This window comes from Dermochelys coriacea, chromosome 18 (assembly GCF_009764565.3).
Source record: "Dermochelys coriacea isolate rDerCor1 chromosome 18, rDerCor1.pri.v4, whole genome shotgun sequence".
Classification (NCBI taxonomy): domain Eukaryota; kingdom Metazoa; phylum Chordata; order Testudines; family Dermochelyidae; genus Dermochelys; species Dermochelys coriacea.
This window is the reverse complement of record NC_050085.1, coordinates 13399165-13416794: the sequence shown is the minus strand read 5'-3', so window position 1 is coordinate 13416794 and position 17630 is coordinate 13399165. Positions and strand designations below refer to the sequence as shown.

The following is a 17630-nucleotide window of genomic DNA, read 5'->3' as shown; positions in this document are numbered from 1 at the left end:
ATTTGCAAGGCACTGTTGTATAGAAGCTCACATCCCTGCTCAGGGGGAACAGCCAGACAGGAAAAGTGGCCAAAAAGGTATAAATTAAGTGCATGACAAAAGCTGACCTCAAGGGCATTAGAGGAGTAACCTTCAGTTTCATTAGAACTGGCAGCCTCTGTGTGTGGATCAATAAAATGCTTTTAGCAGTGGTAGCTGGCAGCCCACGTAAAATATCCCTGGTGGTGGTTATTGTTTCAGCAGGGAGAGGAAAAAGATGGGACAGATAGTGGAAGGGCTGGACTTTGAGTAAATTGTTATTTACACTTTCTGGGATTGTCAAAGAAATGCATTTCCCAGCTCTGTTCTGATTTCAGACACTACAAGAGCCATGAGGATTCCAGCCACCTTGCTGCACCTGCTCCTTGTGCGTCTCAGCGCCTCTCATATAATGCATTGGACATACAAAGGTAATGAGTACAAGCAAGCAACTGCTTTTTAAATGCGGCTGGCTCCACCAGACTACTTAAGACAGTCACCTGTGGTTTCAGAGTAGCAGCCGTGTTAGTCTGTATTCGCAAAAAGAAAAGGAGTACTTGTGGCACCTTAGAGACTAACAAATTTATTAGAGCATAAGCTTTCGTGAGATACAGCTCACTTCATCACCTGTGGTTGGAGCTAAAGCTGGGCTTTTCAGCTTGTCTATTAAAAAAACAACATGGCAGCTAATTTATTTCACTTCATTGATGATTGTGCATTTTAAAAGTGGTTCTTTTCACTGCCACCCTTCTCCATTCCTTTATGTGATTGGAACATATTGTCAGAGAGAACAATAGGGTGCAAACAACGAGAAAAATCTTTACAGGGCTTTAGAATAAAAGCTGACCTTTTGCTGATCCTGGAAAGAAAAAAAGCTTTCCCTTTTGATAGCTGCTTGCTCGCTATTTTACTTTCACAGCCTGTGGAACATGGATACAGAGGCAGAGGGCTGCTGTTTGCATATTTGCCCTTGTGAAATTTTGCTTAATTCTTAGTTTTTTTAAGAATCTGTTGAAGTCACTGGGAGCCTTTCCATGGATTTCAATGGGTTTTGAAGCAGGCTGCCACAGTGGGGGAACTAAAGTTCTTGATTTACATTTTTTTTTAATTGCAGTTAGCACACTGGGCTGCTTACAACAATTATCTTAGGAAACTTTTCACCAGCATCTCCGGAGCATCTGTGCAATTACCTCACTGATGCATGTCTGGGAATTAAACAAACTACAGTACCTGCAAAAATGGACTTTCCCAAAGTAAAATGAAAGGAAAGAAAAGGTCTCAGATGATGAAATGGGTTTATAATGATGCAGTAATAGCAAAACAAACAAACAGAAAAACACTGGGCAGATGCTGAAATAACTTTGAATAATTAAAAGATTTTTTAAAAAATGGTTAAAAAGCCAGACCAGCACCCTGTTCTATTGAATTCTCAGTGGGAGATTTCAGCAACAGCTTAAGGGTTTACCTTGGCTCTGGTATTCTGACTCTGAAATAGATCAACATGCTGTAAATGGCAAAGGGAACTGCTGAAAAAGGAAGAATGGATTTCCATACTGATTCTAAGCCAGAGTAGTGACAGAGGACATAAAAGTGCCATAAAGTCCTGAATACAACAGTACAGCGAGAGCAAAGAGCCTTCAAAGATTAAAGCAGTGCTTAATTATTTGGATGGCACTGGGGTTGTGGGAGGTGTTAAATACTTAAATTGAATTGAAGTGAAGTGGAAATTTTATTGCTTTATATATTAAAAGGGAGGGAATGTTAGCTAGTGATTTAGAGCAGATGATTGGCAAACCAGGACTCCTGGGTTCTATTTCTACATCTACGACTGACTCACAAGTCACTTAAACTTCCCCATGCCTCAGTTTACCAATGTATAAAAAGGAATTAATACTATTTACCTACCCTAAAGAGGTAGTGTATGGTTTAATCAGTGAGAATAAAAAGGTTTGTGATCCTCAAATGAAAGGTGGGATTGAAAGTGCCAATTCTTATTTGTAAAGCACTGACAAGTTACTGTTTTAGCAGAGAGTATTCAAGGGACCAAAGACGCTCCAGACAGCAAGTGAGATGAGTTAGGAAAAAACATGCAAGAGGTTTAATTTATTTTAAACCCTCTCCCCTTTTCCATTCCTTATTTCCTTGATAGTGCCTATATAAATACTTTTTTTTTTTAAATTAGAGAATTGCTGACAATCCTCTGTGGGCCCCCACCTCTGAGAAACTGAGACAATTGGCTTAGTGCTGTTCGCAGCTTTCATTGTAAAAGAACCCCAGATTTCATGCCTGTCTCCTGGAGTAGATACAAATATCACTGTCTGTATAAATACTACTTCTATTTCAATACAGGTTCAGCCTCCAGCCATTAGTAGAGATGGGATATTAGAGGGAGGCAGGTTTCCTGCCTGGTGGGGCAGTTGTCATGCAGCCAGACCGATGCACGTTTTCACACTAGGGAAAGTAGATCAGCCTTTCAGGCATGCAGTTCTTGGCATTGTAATAATCAGATGGGGATGCTCTGCGGCCCTGCTGCTGAGCAAGGAACAACTCATTGCCAATGGGTCAGCAGCACTCCTGCCGCTTTGTAAGAGCCTGCTCTGCTTCTCCTCGGCCTTGCAGCAGGAGAGCTGGATGAAATGCACTGGGGAAAGCACTTTGCAGCCTGTGCTGGCAAGCACCAGTCCCCCATTGACATTCAGAAGAGGAAAGTGAGGTACAACCCGCAGCTGACGCAGCTGGAGCTGACTGGTTATGATGGACCCTTGCAGGGGAACTTCACCATGACCAACAACGGGCACTCAGGTAAGCAGTGGGGGCTTGTCCAACTACCTTCCCTGCCCCAAAGAGGAGGACAGCAGGGCTGTGACATCACTGCTAATCTCAGGAGGGTGGCAGGTTACTGCCTCAATACAGCAAACAGGGCCTGGAGCATCTCTCCTTCCATAGCCACAGACAGTTCACACCACATCTAACCTTAAGCAGAGGCTGTAGCATTACCTGGATATGGAGAACAGGCCTTGGGATTTGTACCTTTACTACCTCATGGAATGACCAAGATAGTCACTATGGCTCAATCCTGCTCCCCCCTGGAGTCAACAGCAGAGGTGCTGAACCCTACAAGCCCCATGGGAAGCACTGGAAATTGCAAGGGTCTGGCCATTAATGTCCATTAGGTAGGAAACACTAAGCTCTATGCCAGGCGCCAAGCAGCTGGTGAGTGAAATTCACCTCTTGCAGAGGGGTATGTGCCACTTGAAGTCATCTGTGGTAGGCTTCACAGGGACTCAAGTGGTGGCAAAGCCTTGGCCTCCTCCAGTGCCAAGGGGTGAATTTTACCATCCGCTGTTTGTTTCAATGCAAGAAGCGATGCAGGAGATGGGCAGAGCTGTAGAGAATAGATCTTTACCAAGTGTGTATATAGGCCAGCGTTATCATAGAAGGGCCCCTGTGTGGCCAGTAGCAGCCTGGCTACTTGCCTTACATTCCTGAAGTTCAGGTGTCACACCAAGCTAAGTTTCTCTCAAAAACTGACCCTTTCTCCAGTCCCACTAGCATATCTGCAGGATCAGGCCCAATGTTTGTGATTTGTTCATGTGAAGAGATAGAAAACCCTTCCTGGGGTATAGATATTCATTAGTGGGGGGATCATCCTAATCACTCATGGTTCCACCTTTAGACAGCAAATAGGGCCTGGAATACATGCCCTTACATTTCAAATGATACTGAATAGGATAGATTCATTAGCACAGTGTCATCAGTGTGTGCATAAGACCCCACTCACACATTGGGAGAGCAGAACTTTATCACATAGTCCCTGGCATATGCCTGGGCATCTTTCCATGGCTAATCACACCCTGCATCTCTTTTCTGGTAGACCAGGTAGCAGGCATGTGCTGTGAATTAGCTGGTTGGCAGCAGCATTGACTCCTGCCAGAAAGGGGAGAGATTCTCTCTCCTTGGTGAGCAGATACTTTTAGAGAGTTATTCAGTGCACTTGTGTGCAGGAAGCCAGTTGACATGTGGGGAATATTTTTAGCAGACAGAAATCCTGCTCTCAGACAAGGTTGTTTTTCTGAGTTCCCCTGTATATCTCGCTTATTTCCGTTTCCCGCTTTGTCATCTCATTTAAATCTGGTCTCCTAATTTTGCTGATTTCTCCAAACTGTTGGAAAAGCCTGTCAGCACCACACATACAATCAAGGGAAAGAAGAATCTATTTGCATTTCTCTGGGGGGGGGGAAAGAGGGAGGAAGAAAGAAGGTGAAAGAGGGATAAATGGCAGACTCAGCATTACACACTGGCATTTTGTTCCTGTATATGAGTACTAATACCTTGCATTTTGGGCCTGCTTCTCCCTGGCTTCGTACAGGCTCATCATTTGATCCTGTGCCAGGTGAGTGCAAAATAGAATTCTCCACTCACATCAATGGAAGGTTAGCTGGGGGAGGATTTGCAACCTCTGTGCACAGACATGACACAAGGTACCAGGAGTGAAAGGGGCAGACCACCTGTTTTCAAAACCACTTATAAAAACCCTTAAAGTAATTCACACAACCCCTCTGTGAAGTAGGCAAATAATATCAGCCCTGTTTTACAAGATATAAACAGAAACTGTGAGGGGCTTCATGTCATATTTAGGTGCATGCCTGCCTACCTTTGAAGTGTCTGGACCTACATTGCTTGAGGCTTCTTGGTGAGTCAGAGCTAGCTTAGAATTTGGAAAAAAAGAAAAAGGAGTACTTGTGGCATCTTAGAGACTAACAAATTTATTTGAGCATAAGCTTTCGTGAGCTACAGCTCACTTCATCGGATGCATTAGAATTTGGGAGTTCCTGGCTCCTTGCCCCCTGCAACATCCTACCTAAATGACACATCCCTCAGTAAAGAATTCCTGGCATTGAGGTGTGGGGGGAGATTTTTCAGACTTCCATCAAAGGTGGCTGGAAGAGAAGAGATTCCCCATCTTCCGTGGAAGATCTTATTCCAAACTGATATTCCTTCACTCCTCCCTATGAACAAGGACAGATGCAGGGGAGGGACAAGTGGTGAAACATACTGCCTCCTGAGAGAGACCCACTCTAATTGTACCTCTATCATAATGGTTAAGAATGTCTATTTATCACAACCGTTCACTTGAGGCTTCTGGTGTCAGTGTTATCTAATCCACTACCCACAAATTAATTCTTGCTGCTTAATCTCTCAGGGCTCTCCCCATGCATTTGTATTTTCCTACACTCTCATTAACATCAAACTACTGACTTGCCAGCCAGGATCATTTTAATAAGGAACATGTGCTAAATCCTGGCATCCTTATGCACAGCTGTAGTGTAGTCAAGCAGAATTTTGCTGCAGACTTCATGGGGAGTGGGAAAAGCCTCGTTATAGTGCTCTCAGGGCAAGAGCCTCAAGCGAGATCTACACTGAGAAACCAGCTACTGTTGCTTAGGAGTGTGAAAAACGCATGCCCCTAAGCAATGTAGTTAACGCAACCTTAGCTAACCTTACCCCCTCCCTTGCATAGACAGCAGTAGGTCAATGGAAGAATTCTTCTATCCACCTAGCTACTGCCTCCAAGGGCTTGTCTACACTTGAAACACTGCTGCAGATGGCAGCTGTGCTGCTCTAGCATTTCAAGTGTAGACAAGCCCTGAGTGGGTCACAGCAGGAGAGGTTCTGCACATCTTAAGTTGAGGGGAGTGACAGTGTTTAGCAGGTTCTTTGCACTCGAGCAGGGTGAAGTTTCTCAGACAACGGGTTTGTTTTGGGTGAATAATTTTAGATTGATGGAAAAAGATTTTTGAACTTGGGTTGAATTCAGGGACTAGTTTAGAGGGAAAAAATTAGAAAGAGGTGAAATGTTTTGTTTTGACGTATGGATTTCTCTAGGCTAAAGACCCCTCAGTAAAGTTTGCAGCATTTGGCTCTTCGCTTTTAAAAGGACTGATTCTGCAGGAGGCTGAAAATGTGAGTTGAGGGTGCTCAGAACCAGCAGGATTCATTGAAGCTTCCATTGGTGAAATTACCAGCATCTCTCTGAACTTCCTTTCAGAGCCCATGGTACATTTCAGTTCTCACACAATTCCAAGTACTTTTCCCAAATCCTATTAGCCTATTCCATTGACGTTTAAAGAGCAATTTATTTCATGTCTGCTAAAGGCAAATCTCCATTAGCTAGTGGTAGTAGCAGTTTTAGATGTTTTCCCTTGCTGTGGGCCAGTCCCTAGAGCGTAACTTTGTCATACTTGCGTGCTGCTCTGACCTTTCAGCCAGTAGAAGGCAGTGGTACAAGTTACGCAGTGCATACCATCAGCCCCGATCTTACAGAGATGTGGGGCACTATAAAACAAGATGCAAAGCAGCAGAGATAATCAGGCTGTTTTCACGCTCTCTGCAGTGCACTCTCAAAGCATCCTGAACAGGAATGATCCTTGGCATGTGGTTCACAGCCAGTGTTTTGCAGAGCATACACACTGCAGGGAGTTTGGTAAAGCAAACAATCCTAATTATGAAACAGTCATGTACCTACACAGTAAGTAGGGCCCTACCAAATTCAGTCCATTTTGGTCAATTTCACAGTCATAAGATTTTAAAAACCATAAATTTCATGATTTCAGCTATTTAAATCTGAAATTTCACGGTGTTGCAAGTGTAGGGATCCTGACCCAAAAAGGAGTTGTGGGGGGTCACAAGGGTACTGTAGGGGGATTTGCAATACTGCTACCCTTACTTCTGCCCTGCTGCTGACAGGAGAGCTGGGCAGCTGGAGAGTGGTGGCTGCTGGCCAGGAGTTTAGCTCTGCAGGCAGAGCCAGCAGCAGCAGTGCAGGAGTAAGGGTGGTGTGGTATGGTATTGCTACCCTTACTTCTGCGCTGCTGCTGGCAGGTTGCTGCCTTCAGAGCTGGGTGCCTGGCCAACAGCTGCTGCTCTCCAGCTGCTCAGCTCTGAAGGCAGTGCAGAAGTGAGGGTGGCAATACTGTGACCTCCCTAAAATAACCTTGTGATCCCCTGCAACTCTCTTCCAGGTCAAGACCCAAACTTTGAGAAACGCTGGTCTTCCCCTGTGACAGTTGAATAGTATAGGGTAAAAAGCACACAAGACCAGATTTCATGGTCTGGGATGCGTTTTCCATGGCTATGAAATTGGTAGGGCCCTTATAATAAGCAATGTAGTGGTTTATGGTACACTGTAGACTTTTTTGGCCTGTTGGAAAGAAACATGTTTTCAACTTGTCTGCCTGCAACTTGCTCCTTTACAGAAGAATCCACCTCCTCATGCATTCAGAACATGGCATTATAGATGGCATCTCATGTTCGTTTTTAAGGAATGACATTTTTTCTCTTAACTCCTGATTTATTGTTAGGGGGGATGAGCCAGTTACCTCTGTGGGCTCAGTCTAGGGGTGGTGAGATGTGTACATTTGAATATCATGTCTGACTATATCAGCAGGAAGGCGAATAACCTGGGACTAACACTCCTTGGAATAGCATCTCAGCAAATATTGGATTCAAAAATATAATGTTTGCTGTAATAGCAACCAGCGGGAGTCATGTGTATTTGACTCTATAAATTGTCTTTCAAGGGTCTAAAATAGTCTTTGCAAACTTCCTCACCTGTATTATCCAAGCCAGAATAAATTACCTCATTCCTACTAATCCTGCATGTCTTTATGGGATGATGTCCCCTGAGCCTGGAGATTGCTGTAATAGGTTGGACAAGCCTTTTCTTTTTGTGACACCTTGGGCAAGTCAGTGCATTTCTCTGCACCTCAGTTTCCACATCTATAAAATGGAGTTAAAGATGTTAACCTTAAGAGCACTGAGAGATGAAAAAGCACTGTGTAAGTGCTAGGTATTAATCTATTATTAGTGCCAGGTGAAGAAACTACTCAATGTTATTTCTAGATACAGCAACCCTACCATTGAGAAGTTGGTGGGGCAGAAGGATGGATCATCCAGGAGATTCTTTGGTTTAGGGGAAGGAAGAAAAAAGCGTCACCCTAGTTATGATAAGACCTTCCTGAAAAACCAAATAGAAACACAAGGCATACTTCAGACAGCCACAGCCCTGCATGGGCTGGCACCAATCAGCTACAGAGAGCTCCAAGCGTCAGGCAGGTATAGCTTGCTGCTCCATACTCTCAAGTTTCCTCTCAGGTTCTAGTTTAGGCGATTTGTTTCCAGAAGATCAAGTGCATGCCACTAATTAGGCTTGTCAACAATGTAGCATAGCGCAGGGTCATTTCCCTGTTTGGGATGGTGCATCACTCCCTTTCCTTACTAGTCATGGATGGGAGTCTGTTCACCTCATTGTGCTATTTCTACTCCAAGCCCTTAGAGAAGTTTTAGCCACCAATAAACAATTAGAATTGTAGCAGATGGCTCTTTCCTCACTCATTGGATCTAATATATTAAAGTCAGTTGTAGTTTTAATTCACTGAAGATTGCTTGGGTGGAACTGAAAATGCTCAGATGATCACCCTTTGAAAATTGCACTTGTATGACATGTCCACTCTCCTCCCATTCTGGAGCATTGCAGAAAAAGTCAGACACGTACATATTTATGTCAGGCATGTCCAACTCAGTTGACTGTAGTTTGCAGATGCACCAGTGTGTGCAGATCCCATCTCTCACTCACACCTAGTGTACAACATTGATTATCTGACCTTAGACCCTTTTTGCTTTCGAAAAGAGAGTTTCATAGAGTACAAGCACCACCATCCCAGCTGCAAGATGCATTTGTTAGATCAGATAAACCCCATCTATAGAGCTCTTACAAACCAACATGCCTCAACTCACACTTTCTCCAGAGCAGCCTTAGCGCTAGGACATGCCAGCATTCAGGGTGGCTGATCTTGCAAACACCCACTATGGCGCACAAGCCCCAAATCAGGAAAGAATTTTAAGCACCTGCCTAACCCTAAGCCCTGGGTATCCCACTGACTTCACTAGGAATACTCCCATGCTCAAGTGCTTTCCTAAAGAGAGGCTAGGGAGTTTACCCCACCAGCAGGAACAGCCCCACTGAGTTCCATGAAGCTGCGCTCCCCACTAAGCTGTATGCACTGTATTAAGTATTTGCAGCATCAGGACCAGCTGCATCCATTTCTGTTAATTTAGTTTTAGAGTAGCAGCCGTGTTAGTCTATATTCGCAAAAAAGAAGAAGAGTACTTGTGGCACCTTAGAGACTAACAAATTTATTTGAGCATAAGCTTTCGTGAGCTACAGCTTCATTGGAATCGATGAAGTGAGCTGTAGCTCACGAAAGCTTATGCTCAAATAAATTTGTTAGTTAGTCTCTAAGGTGCCACAAGTACTCCTTTTCTTTTGTTAATTTAGTGTCATCTTATTCTGTCTTGCAGTCCAGATTGATTTGCCACCCACCATGCACATCACCAAAGGGCTCCCAAGCCTCTTCACAGCTGTCCAGATGCACCTGCACTGGGGCGGGCTGGACCTGGAGACCAGCGGCTCCGAACATACCATGGATGGAATGAGATACTTCGCAGAGGTACCTGTTTAAGGGGAAGACATGCCTCCTCCTCATAAAGGGAGAGGATTGCCTTCTTTCCCCTCATGGTGGGGGGGGGGCACAACAAACAACAACAACAACAACAAAACCAAACAGGAAAATCCCATGTTAAAAGAAAACCTCTGTTGGCAAACAGCTCCCTGTGAATTGCTTTAAACGTAGAGGGCTGTCTGGGTTACATTGCTTTAAATCTGGAGCAACTCCACTAATGTCCATGGGCCTGATTTGCCACTGCCTTGGGTAGTCATTTCCCCTTGTTAGAGGAGAATGCAAAGTGAATGTAAAATGCTACCACTGATGTGAGCAAGAAAAGGATTCTGATGTGGATGCATTTTACACTCATCCTGTCTAGATGGGTAAAAAAGGTCCAAGGAGGTAGAAAATTAAGGCACAACAAGCAGCAAAATTTGGGCCATGCCTTATTTCTGGCCAAGTTCCAACCCTGCATGTTATGGGCAATAGGGAGATTGAGGCAGAAGCCCCTATAGTTTGAGCTTTGAGTCTGATCAGGCTGTTAGTCAGTTTCTTTGGCAATGGGCTGCAACCTAATTGCCTGAGGTGGGGGGTTATTAGAAGGAAGTCCTAGCACAAATGGAGAGAGAGAGAAAGTGAAAAGCTCTGGTATTCCACTAGCCAAGGCTCTTTCATGTTTAGAAATAAGACTCCAGCGCTTAACTGTCAAAGGTTCCCCAACTGCTTTATCCACTTGTCTTCCGCATGGTTGCTCTTTGCTTACAGCAGCAGGCCAAATCTCACCCCATGCATTGTGATGTGTGTCTGAGGGAGTGGCAGGGAATACAGAGCTAGAATTAATCTCCCTTTTAGCTGTTTGCCCCAGGGCCCATTCTGTTAGAGCCCACTTCACAGAAGGGAGCTACCAAGCCTTGGCAGACAAGATCATGTGCAGCAAAGGGCTGGCCCTCAGAAAGCAACAAGAATGGCAAATGCTTTTCCCTGTCCGATGTTTGCAGCTGCAGAGTTAGCAAAGGCTGTTTAATAGGGGCTCAGGGATATGTTAATACATTTTTATTTTTCCTTATATTGGGCCTGATTCTGAAAGCAATTAAATGAAAAGGAAAAACAATTCTCATGGCAGCTAAGGGGGTTAGGATCAGGCCTGTAACATTTGGTTTCTCAAACTGCTCTTTAATTGTAATCGTTGCAAAAAGGGATATCACAGATGTTTTTCCTTCCTACTTTTAAAACCCAGGAGGGAATCCTGCTTATGAGTAATATGGAGTTATTGGCTCTTTGGTCAGCCCTCAGAGCCAAACCACCTTTGCAAAAATGAAGGTTTGCTGCTGCCCAAGGACTCTCTTTGGCATCTGTTCATGAGCCTCAGCCCTACAGGCAGTAAGCAAAGAAAAGTCTTCTCGCATTAAAGGTCAATGGCGGGACCCAAGCTGCAGCTAGTAGCTTTAAGGAAGGAGGAGGAAAGCGGGCATTGCAGTAGCACCTAAAGGCCCCAAATGTGAGGAGGGAACCTACTGTGCTAGGTGCTGTGCAAACACAGCAAGTCACTCCCTGCCCTGAAGAGTTTGCATTCTAAAGAAAGAAATGAAGTGACCTGACCGAGGTTACAACAGGTTGGTGGCAGAGCCAGGATTAGAACCCAAGTATTTAAGTCCAACATACTAGCCACTGTGAGCCATGCTACCACTCTAGTCGTACCTGCACAATCCCAATCAAACAGGCCTTCAGCAACAGAGGTTTGTGATAAACATTTAAGGCCAAATTCTTCCAGCACTATGCACTGAAGTCACCACAGCTATGAGTATCATGGAGGCTAGAAATTTGGTCCTAAAATATTTTCCCCCACCCATGTTGCTGAAGGCTTGGGTGTCTGCATTAGGTTAGCAGGACCAAGAGAAGGTTGGGTACTGGTTATCCCTTCAGTTGGGGACTATTCTTTCAAGAGCTGGAGACAGCTTAACCACCAGTCCCCAGCCTTGGGCTGACCTTGTCTTGTTCTTCCACAGCTGCACATTGTCCATTACAACTCCGGCAACTACTCCAGTTTTGGAGAAGCAAAAGACAAGCTGAACGGGCTGGCAGTGCTTGCTTTCCTCTATGTGGTAGGTTGTAGCTATACAGGGAGAGGGAACAGGTTGGCAAGTGGGTATGGGACATTATTATTTGTTCTGCAGTAGCATGTAGCAGGCTTAACTGAAGTGTATTTGTTGGAATTGTAGGCAGTCACCTTAAGAACAAGGTTAAGAAGTAGCTCGCAGGCCTCTGATCAGAGTCAAACTGGAAAGAACCAGCTTAAAGCTAGGTGGGGTGAGTTGTGCCCCTCTGCCTTAGGGAGCAAGCCTCTTCTCTCCCCATTTTTGGATGTTTGTGTTATTTTGAATGCTAAGGAATAAAGCAGTGTGACACTGCAGCCTTCCAACAGGCGTATTTATATTTCTATCCAATTGCTGCATGCACACTATTAACACACCAACCAAGAGCAGAGCCCCATTGGGCGAGGCACTGTACGAACACAAAGTAAGAGACAGCCCCTGCCCTAGCAGATTGAACAGACAAGGGGATACAGGGGCACAGGGAGGTGAAAGAACATGTCCAAGGGAACATAGCAGTTAGATGGAGCTTGGGGGTGGGGAGAGAAATCCAGATCTCCTGCCCTAGTCCAGTGCACTATCTTCTGGACCATGGTGGTGGAAGGTGCTTGCTATAGACTAGTCCTTTTGCTTGCTGTAGGTTATTGGCTTTTCAGGGGTCACCCGCTGCAGAACACTGCTGAGATGGGTCATCACCCCTCAACTCATTCAGTGGTAGAAGACTGATCACCAGGTCACAATTTGGCCAGGAGGGCTTTTGTGAAGGATGGGAACAGACATTAAGAGTTACCTTCCACCAGACATGCCATGGTTGTTTTTCTGAACTATTTGGGAGCCAGGGTTAGACAGTCACTGAGCACAGGAGGGGGCTAGAGTCTCCTGAGATAGGGGTAAACCCCAGCAGGAGCAAAGAAATCCATTGCCCCATCCTCTAGCGCACCACAGCAAAAAGCACATTGTCACAGGGGCGGGGGCAGCTCTGCAGCACCCAACACGAAGGAGCACAAATTGGAATGGTCACCACAACAGAGTTCACCTGCCTGGTAACAGAAATAACATGATCCAAGTCCTTGCAGAGACCCTGCTTCATGCTTGGAAATATTTCCAGAGTGAGATTTTTGTGGGAGTTCCATGCATCTGAAAGGTTTGGGAATGAAATCTAGTCAGGCACAGAACACACATGGCAGGTTCTGCTCCCCCACCTGGACTCAAGCACCTCTTTCCCCTGGTCTGGGCAGAGCCCTCAGTCATTGGCCTCTCTGCCGAGACTGCCTGTGGCCAGAACACCCTCCCCCTAGCTCCACCTCATGGCAGTGGGTGGCCCTGCCGACACCCCACCTTCAATTACCCCCTGGGTTTTCCAGGAACTTTCCACAGGCCAGGCTACCTAAAGCAAGACTTCTCTTCAGGGTAAGGTTGCCAACTTTCTAATCACACAAAACCAAACACACTAGGTATGTCCCCAAGGCCACTCCTGCCCCTTTCCTGAGGCCCCATCCCCCTGCTCTTTACCTTTCCCCTCTGTCTGTGACTCACTCTCCTCCACCCTCACTTTCACTGGGCCAGGGGGTTGGGCTGGGGCCAGGGATGAGGGGTTTGGGGTACAGGAGGGGGCTCCAGGTTGGAGCCACAGGTTTCAGAGTATGGGAGGGGGCTGTGGGTTGAGGCAGGGAGTTAGAGTGCAGACAGGTGAGGGCTCTGGGCTGGGGCCAGGGATGAAGGGTTGTGGGGGGGCCCTCAAGGTTGGGTCAGGGGATTACCTCAGGTGGCTCCCGGTCAGCAGCACAGCAGGGCTAAGGCAGGCTCCCTGCCAGCCTGGCTCCACCTCAGAAGCAGGACTGGCTCCTATGTGGGAGAGGGCAGGCAGAAGGCTGCACACACTGCTCTCACCTTCAGGCATCACCCCCCCCCAGCTCCAGTTGGGGACAGTTCCCAGCCCATGCAAGTGCCAACCTGAGCACAGGTTCTGGAGGCAGCATACAGAGCCCCATAGACATCACACCTACAAGCTAGACCCACTGACCACTTCCAGGGCACAGCACAGTGCCAGGACAGGTAGGGACTAGCCTGCCTTAGCTCTGCAGCACCAAAAACCAGACACCTGGTAACCCCTACTTCAAGGGGGAATCAAAATTTTTTTTTTTTTTAAGTCTTTCCATACAATTGCTACAGGCCTTCCAGGCCCAAACCCTTCCCTCTTAACTAGGGGATCACACAGCCCTCCTTGCGGGGCTCACATAATGCTTCTCCCCCAGCCCTTTTAAGTTTTCCATCATGATCACCTAGATGAGTCAATAAAGTCTTTTAAAAAAAAAAACCACAACCCAAAAAACCAAAACCTTCCAAACACCAGCCATCTCTCCAAGGCCCCTTCAGGGAGGGGGGGGGGTGGTATCATGCAACCTTCTATCCCACCTTGGAAACCAGCTGGCAAAGAGTCTTCCCTAGCTACTTCAGGAGGTTTCACAGCAACCACCCTGCATCTCTAACTCAGTCTTTTGTTTCACCCAAAGTCTCTCTGGGCCTGACTCTTGCTTATCTATCCCCTACCTGATTGGTGGGTCATGTGATCCACCAGTCACATGACCTTCATTTTCCCCACCTGGGGAGAAGAGTGGGCTGTATTACAGGTGGGTCTGACACTCAGCTTTTCTCTGTGGGCCAGACAGCTACTGATGCTGCCAGGCAAGTTGACCAGTTATTGGCAGTGGTTTTTGTGATGTAGACACCTGCCCACTGGAACTGGGCAGAGACCCACTAAAGTCATGTCACACAGGCTACCAAACAACCCCTAAGTGGACCCTGTGGATAAATCTGAACCAGCCACGTTAAAGGTGAAATCTTCATATTCTATCATCAATCCCCGGAGCCATCCCTTCCAGTCCCTTTATTAATTTAAATTTGCTTTTTCCCCCATTGTAAAAAATCTCAGCTCCATTTTTTCCCCTGAAGAGCCCACAATACCCCCAGCTTGAAAGTTACCCCTGGACTCTCACAGAATGACAGCCAGTCGCTCCCTCCCTGGTCACAGCAGCAGTTCTATGCAAAAAAAAAGCTTATGCCTGTCTTTCCTTTGTTCAGCGTGTTTGCATTGCACGGGGAAAGCATTAGTGCATCTACCCCCCAGTCCTCTCTCCAGCGCATTACTGGAGCAGCCAGGGGCGGATCTTTCCCTGCTCAGAGTGTCGCAGTTCCTCCATGGCCCAGGCTTCCAGGCTAGAGTAGCTTATCCCACCTGCCTGCAGGACACAGCAGGTGGATGTGCCTAATGGGGTGCTCCAACAGACTTTGTATTGCATACAGTGACCCCTTTGGAACGTGGCTCCGGGGAATGCCTGGGATTATCACTCCCTGTACCGCTCTCTCATGCACTGCCCTCTCCCCGTGTCGCAGAACCACACTGGTTCCACTGCAGAGAAGGTCCGACTCCTTTGGCTGCACTGGGTGATTAGTACATTTTTTCTCTTGTGGCCTCCTCTCTTTGCCGGGGGGGGGAGGAGGAGAGAGGTCAAACTTGCCTGCGGACAATGATGCGGCTCAGCCTTTCATTGTCCTTGGAGTGGTCCTGTCCCCAGCTGAGATTATTTTGAAGGCCCAGGCTCCTGTGGCCAACAGCTCCCTTCTGCCAAGTGCACGGGCTCCGTACTACAGGCAGCTCCCGCTGGTACAAAGAGGAAGAGTCTGAGATCAGAGTTGTCTAAGGGAGGGCGTCCTAGCCCAGGAGTGGGGGGAAGGTGAGCTGATACCCCTACCACTCAACCCACACCCTCACAGACTGAGCTGAACAACCCCATAGTACAAGCCCCTGGGGAAAGCTGCGAAGTGGCAGATGTTAGTAGGTAAAGCAAGAGCCCTGTAGGCACATGGATGTGAGAGAGGGGAGGTGGAGCAGCATCAAGACAGACAGAATAGAAGAAGCAGAGCTGGATGAATGACAGAAAAGAAACGTTGCAGGTAAATAATAATAGGGAGGAGGGATGTTCATTTAGGGAATGGGGCTGGGATACAGGAGAGCTGGACTCAACTCCCAGGCTAGCTCTGCCACAAACACGCTGTGTGATCCTGGGCAAGTCACTTAGCCTCAGATCCTTAATGGCATTTAGACTCCTAGCTTCCCTTGAAATCACCTGCCTGCACCTCAGGCTTCTCATCCTTCAGTTCCCCATCTGTAACCTGGGCCCAATAATAACACTCCCTTTCTCCCACCTGTTGCCTCCCGTGTCTGTTTAGACATCAAGTGCTTTGTGGCAGGGAGTCTCCTGCTAGATGTATACACAGCACCTAGCACCAGGAGGCACCAGGGGGGCTGGAACAATTTTTATAGTGTGGGTGCTGAGACCCATTGACCCAAACTAAACCCTGTCTAAACTGGAAACCATTTCAAGTCAGGGGGTGCTGCAGCACCCCCCCCCGGCACCCCTAGTTCCAGCACCCCTATGGAGCACTCCTCTGAGTTGGGGCCTCTAGGTGTTATTGTAATAGGAAGAAATTATAACAGAATAACTATTTGATGGGGGGCAGGGAAGCTCAAATTAGTGACCGATCTTCTGCCTCGGGAGTGCTGTGACTGGCTTTAGGTCATGGACGTGGCTGAATGTCTGTGTGTTCACTGATCTTACTAACTGGACTCAGAGGTCTGGTTCTCTGATGGGAAAGGGTCACGCCTCCCCTCTCTCCTCTGGCTCTGGGAAGCAGCACTCAGCTGCCCACTGCCAGCACCAGAGCATTGTTCGTCTCCTCCAGGCTCCAGCCGCTTGAGAGCTCCGTGCTCATTTCAAAGGCCTGAGCGCTGCTTCATGTTGACAAAAGCTGCAGACAGGGATCTGCGGTCCTAGCGAGAGGTGATTTGACATGGCAGTTGAGATCCCATAGTGGTGCAATAAAGAAAGGCATAACCTCGCTCCGTTCCAGAGCGCCTGCTGACAAGAAGCTTCCAGGCACTGAAAAAGGGCATCTCCCTCTCTTCCTCATGCTTCACAGTTCATGAGAGGCAATGATCAGAGGCTGAGAGGATGAAGACTCCTGGATTCTCTTCCCAGCTGTGGGAGGGAAGTGGTGTCTAGTGGTTAGAGCAGCAGGGACTACATCTGGATTCCTGGGTTCTGCTTCTAGCACTGGGAGAACAGTGTGGTCTAGTGCTTAGCGCAGTGGTGCCGGGGGGCAGGACTCGTGAGTTCTACTCTCAGTTCATGCATTGAGTTTAGTTGAGTCATTTAGGGCCAAAAAGCTGTAGGATCTTAGGCCCAAATTTTCAGGATGTGGTTGCTTAACGTTGGGGATCTAACTCACTACTGAGACACTTCCTGAGTCATAACTGGCTTGATTGTCAGAGGTGCTGAGCACCCGCACATCTTATGGAAGTCAGTGGGCCCTGACAATCAAGCCAGTTATTTAGATACCTAAATACAGACTTTGGTACCCAACTTTATGCTCCCAAAGTTTGAAAATGTCAGCCTTAGCATCTCCGTGCCTCAGTTTCCCCCACCTAACACACAAGAGAACACTAGGATGCTTTAGTGTGTATGTAAGAGGAGGACACAGGGGAGGAGCCCTTCACCCTCTAACCCTCCAGCACTCTTGTGCAATTCAGTGCAGGCTTCTGTCTTTCGGATCTACAATAACAAGTGTGGTTAGTAGTCATGAAAATATCCAGTCCCTTAAGAAATCCAGCTCCATTATTTGGCTGTGTGAGCTCCTGCCTCAGTGAATCTCACATGCTGAACTGAGCTAGAGCTGGTGCTAGGTTGACTTTTACACATTTTATTCAGCAAGCCCTGTTCTCTTTCTAGGATGGGAATTTTGAGAACACCTACTACAGTGAATTCATTTCCAATCTGGCCAAAATCAGGTTTGCTGGTAAGTCCCTGGCACCCCTCTCCATTCTTGTTGCCCAAAAAGTCAGTACTTGTAAGTGCTGGGTACGCCAGGGCCTAAAGGATACAGCCTAAGAGGAGAGATGGCAGGGCGGGTGAGCTCAATAGGAAGATCCATTTCGTTCTCATGGATAAGGTCAGATAGA

The 17630-nt window shown here is 47.0% G+C and overlaps 1 protein-coding gene across 1 annotated transcript in view; it reads left to right on the top strand.

Moving 5' to 3' along the window:
- Positions 1-17630, top strand: part of CA6 (carbonic anhydrase 6) — a 43724-nt gene that overhangs the window by 14518 nt on the left and 11576 nt on the right. Inside the window, exons 2-6 of the mRNA XM_038376915.2 lie at positions 357-449; positions 2638-2820; positions 9379-9527; positions 11528-11623; positions 17401-17467. Coding sequence (XP_038232843.2) covers positions 371-449; positions 2638-2820; positions 9379-9527; positions 11528-11623; positions 17401-17467 — 574 coding nt within the window. The 5' untranslated portion in view covers positions 357-370. The remainder of the gene's footprint in view (positions 1-356; positions 450-2637; positions 2821-9378; positions 9528-11527; positions 11624-17400; positions 17468-17630) is intronic.